Source organism: Daphnia pulex, chromosome 6 (assembly GCF_021134715.1).
Source record: "Daphnia pulex isolate KAP4 chromosome 6, ASM2113471v1".
NCBI lineage: Eukaryota > Metazoa > Arthropoda > Branchiopoda > Diplostraca > Daphniidae > Daphnia > Daphnia pulex.
The window spans coordinates 7,152,968-7,157,274 of NC_060022.1; the positions used below are offsets into that span (position 1 = coordinate 7,152,968).

The window sequence follows — 4,307 nt, forward strand, 5'->3', positions numbered from 1 at the left end:
CGTGCCATAATTCACCTGGAAGGCATCACATTCACTGGCGATATATAATACAACAACCGCATCTGATATGGAGAGAGAGTGCTGTGCGGTTTTCTATATATCCACATATGATGCGGATTGATACGTGAGCTGTGTCGATTCGTCAACACCTTTTTTTCTCTCCCTCCCGAAAAAATGCATGTTTATACCATACGTGTGTGTGTGTAGGCTATATGCTTTCCGATGCTTTCCTTTTTTCGTGTCTATTATTTTAGCTGCGGGGAGGATATAACTCTCTCTTGTTATCTCTTTTTCTCTCTATAAAAAGAAATATATGTTATTTTAGGCTACTATACTTATTATTATTTTGTCCCGCCCGAATAGCGTCAAGTCACTATGGCCGCCATTTTGAAAATTTTTGACAGTCGTTCGTGTGTCCTCAATCCCCCCATCGCTGCATGGATGATTCTATAATACGATGATGGAGCTCATTTTCAATTGTGTGGATGAAGAATATAAAAGGATTGAGGACATATCCCTGGAAAAATGTCGACGACAATTATACCGAGAGTCACATGTCGTCAAAGTTACAAAAGTTGATGGATGATCGTGGAATCAATGGGGAGGAAACAAAAATGGCCGACCGGAACAGAAGCTATATACAGAAAAACAAGATTTTGATGGATGGAAAGTTTTGTAAAACGATTCCTATCGGTTGAAATTGATCACGTGCTGGTTTGATACAAAAGGAGCCACTGGTTTTTCCAGATTTATCGACGATCGAATATCTGAAAAATAGAATCCGAGAGTGAAAGTTTCGATACCAAACTCTTGTCGTTTAGAACACGTCAAGTTAGACACGTTTGATGGCGAATACGTGATCAAAATGATATTGCACAGCTCATGTTTAATTGGTATAAAACAATGCAGATGTAGTCGATTTTGATTAGTAGCTAATCAGCAACGCAACCTGGTACATCTCTGAAAAGGTAACCTCTGTACAAGAGAAAATGGCATCATTTCATTTAATTACGTTAATTGTCGTTGTAATGGCTTGTTCGTCGTCTGCATTGATCGGCACCACGCAATGTGTTTCGTATCGTTATTTGCCCTGTATCGACGGTAAGAGTCAAGATCCTACCCTCGTATCCAAGGATGAATCTATCATCAAATACAACGAGTCCACGTGCATTGTCTACCAAGACGTCCCGTGCCGGGACGGTTTGAAGAGTTTGTCCCTGATGTACAACAATGCCAGCAAAGGCGTTGACCAGTCGACCAGCTGCCAAAGCAAAACGGCCCTGGCCACCGCCTTGCTGACCAAAAGTTACTGCGAATCTAATTTAACCAGCTGCCTGGGTCAGAAAGATGACATCACCATCGAATGGAAGAATAAAGCAAACGATTGGGAGATTCGATACCACAAGTCCGTCAACGAGAAGAAATTCCTGTCCGATTACATGGTGTCCGTTTGGGACACTAGGATCATCGATGAAGAAGCGGAAAAAGCCAAGCCCATCAAGGATCGAATGCGGGACTACATTCGTTATTCGGTACAAAATTATTAGGCCTATTATTATTATTTTATTAATTAATTAATTATTATTATTATTATTTAAGGTGGCCCGTTTGGGTCTACGCGAATTGGTCAACGTGCCACCACTCAAACCAGCTTTCGGCGTCGTTTACAACGACATTCTATCGTTCAAGTATCCCATCAACGTCCCTGGGTGTAACGGGGCGGCAACGTCCAGTCTGCCCAGTTTAGCGCCCAGTTTGTTTGTGGCCGTCTCGGGAGTGGCATCAACCGACATCAACAACCAGAAAAGACGCGACGAAATTCGAACCCTTTTCAACAAGGAAATCCCAGACCTAAATAAACATCTCTTTAGTTCAATCAATTTCGCATTCTTCCTGGGCCAACCGGTAGATGTTGGCAACCAAAATCTCGTCGACCAGGAGAGCGCCAAGAATAAAGATGTCGTCCAGATGGACATGATCGACAATGGCAAGAACGACTCGATGAAAATGGCCGCCATCTTTAATTGGGTTCGGCAATACTGCAGCAACGTGGACGTCGTTTTCAAAATGGACGAGAATTTCAAAATCGCAACGTTGAAGAAACTCGGTAAGGCGTTGACGGAAATGCGTATTCCCGGCACTTTTGTGTACGGCGTCAAGGGAGACGTTCGCCCACAACGAGAAGGTAATATTTAAATTTCAACTTTATTTTAACAACAATTTTATTTGACCTGTTTTTTAATAGTGGGAAAACGGATGATTACAATGGAGGAATTTCCCTGGAAAGAATTCCCTTCGTATTTCAACGGATTGGCTTATTTCATCACCGGCAATATGATCAAACCTTTAATGGCGGCCTTCCAGACTGTTCCCATGCTTCCATTGGAAGACGTTTATTTGGGCATTTGCATCATCAAATCCGGCATGAAGAGATATACTTATTGTGGAAGGGACCTTGACTCCCCTGTATTACTCCCTTGCGTTAGCACGCATCAATGTATTTCGTATCGTTATTTGCCCTGTATCGACGGTAAGAGTCAAGATCCTACCCTTATATCCAAGGATGAAACTATCATCAAATACAACGAGTCCACGTGCATTGTCTACCAATACGTCCCGTGCCGGGACGGTTTGAAGAGTTTGTCCCTGATGTACAACAATGCCAGCAAAGGCGTTGACCAGTCGACAAGCTGCTGCCAGAGAAAAACGGCCCTGGCCACCGCCTTGCTGACCAAAAGTTACTGCGAATCTAATTTAACCAGCTGCCTGGGTCAGAAAGATGACATCACCATCGAATGGAAGAATAAAGCAAACGATTGGGAGATTCGATACCACAAGTCCGTCAACGAGAAGAAATTCCTGTCCGATTACATGGTGTCCGTTTGGGACACTAGGATCATCGATGAAGAAGCGGAAAAAGCCAAGCCCATCAAGGATCGAATGCGGGACTACATTCGTTATTCGGTACAAAATTATTATAATTATTATTTTATTAGCTAATTAATTAATTATTATTATTATTATTTAAGGTGGCCCGTTTGGGTCTACGCGAATTGGTCAACGTGCCACCACTCAAACCAGCTTTCGGCGTCGTTTACAACGACATTCTATCGTTCAAGTATCCCATCAACGTCCCTGGGTGTAACGGGGCGGCAACGTCCAGTCTGCCCAGTTTAGCGCCCAGTTTGTTTGTGGCCGTCTCGGGAGTGGCATCAACCGACATCAACAACCAGAAAAGACGCGACGAAATTCGAACCCTTTTCAACAAGGAAATCCCAGACCTAAATAAACATCTCTTTAGTTCAATCAATTTCGCATTCTTCCTGGGCCAACCGGTAGATGTTGGCAACCAACATCTCGTCGACCAGGAGAGCGCCAAGAATAAAGATGTCGTCCAGATGGACATGATCGACAATGGCAAGAACGACTCGATGAAAATGGCCGCCATCTTTAATTGGGTTCGGCAATACTGCAGCAACGTGGACGTCGTTTTCAAGATGGACGAGAATTTCAAAATTGCAACGTTGAAGAAACTCGGTACGGCGTTGACGGATAAACGTATTCCCGGCACTTTTGTCTACGGCGTCAAGGGAGACATTCGCCCACAACGAGAAGGTAATATTCAAATTTCAACTTTATGTTAACAACAATTTTATTTATAATTGGATTTTTGTTATTTAGAGGGAAAACGGATGATTACAATGGAGGAATTTCCCTGGACCGATTTCCCTTCGTATTTCAACGGATTGGCTTATTTCATCACCGGCAATATGATCGAACCTTTAATGGCGGCCTTCCAGACTGTTCCCATGCTTCCATTGGAAGACGTTTATTTGGGCATTTGCATCATCAAATCCGGCATGAAGAGATATACTTATTGTGGAAGGGACCTTGACTCCAGTTCATGTTTTTAAAAGTTGCAAATTTTCGCAAATTTTTCATCCTACCCCTGACGACACTGGCATTTCTAATGGATTGTGATTGATTATTTTAAAAGCTAAAAAATGTTGTAAAATAATTAAAATTCATTGGAAATGCCAGTTTCGCTCAGGTTGGATAATGTTGGATATCATATATTTCTTAATCTACTGATGGACTAAAACTACATGTAGTTTTAAACTAAAATTTGATGTAACTAAAATTTAACTAAAACTACATGTAGTTTAGTCCATCAGTAGATTTATAAAATATGATATATCCGACATTACTTTCTTTTTCTATTCGCTTTTATTTCTTATTACATTCCTTTTTATTGTAGTCTATTAGTAGATTTAGAAATACATTTAGATTTAGTGCATGCATACCAA

The 4,307-nt window shown here is 41.6% G+C and overlaps 1 protein-coding gene across 1 annotated transcript; it reads left to right on the plus strand.

Moving 5' to 3' along the window:
• The first annotated feature begins 535 nt into the window (after positions 1 to 535).
• Positions 536 to 4,307, plus strand: LOC124195591. Its single transcript, XM_046590073.1, has 5 exons — positions 536 to 1,532; positions 1,600 to 2,185; positions 2,246 to 2,964; positions 3,030 to 3,615; positions 3,682 to 4,307. Exons 1-5 carry the CDS (start codon positions 990 to 992, stop codon positions 3,912 to 3,914), a joined length of 2,667 nt encoding a protein of 888 aa, XP_046446029.1. The 5' UTR covers positions 536 to 989; the 3' UTR covers positions 3,915 to 4,307.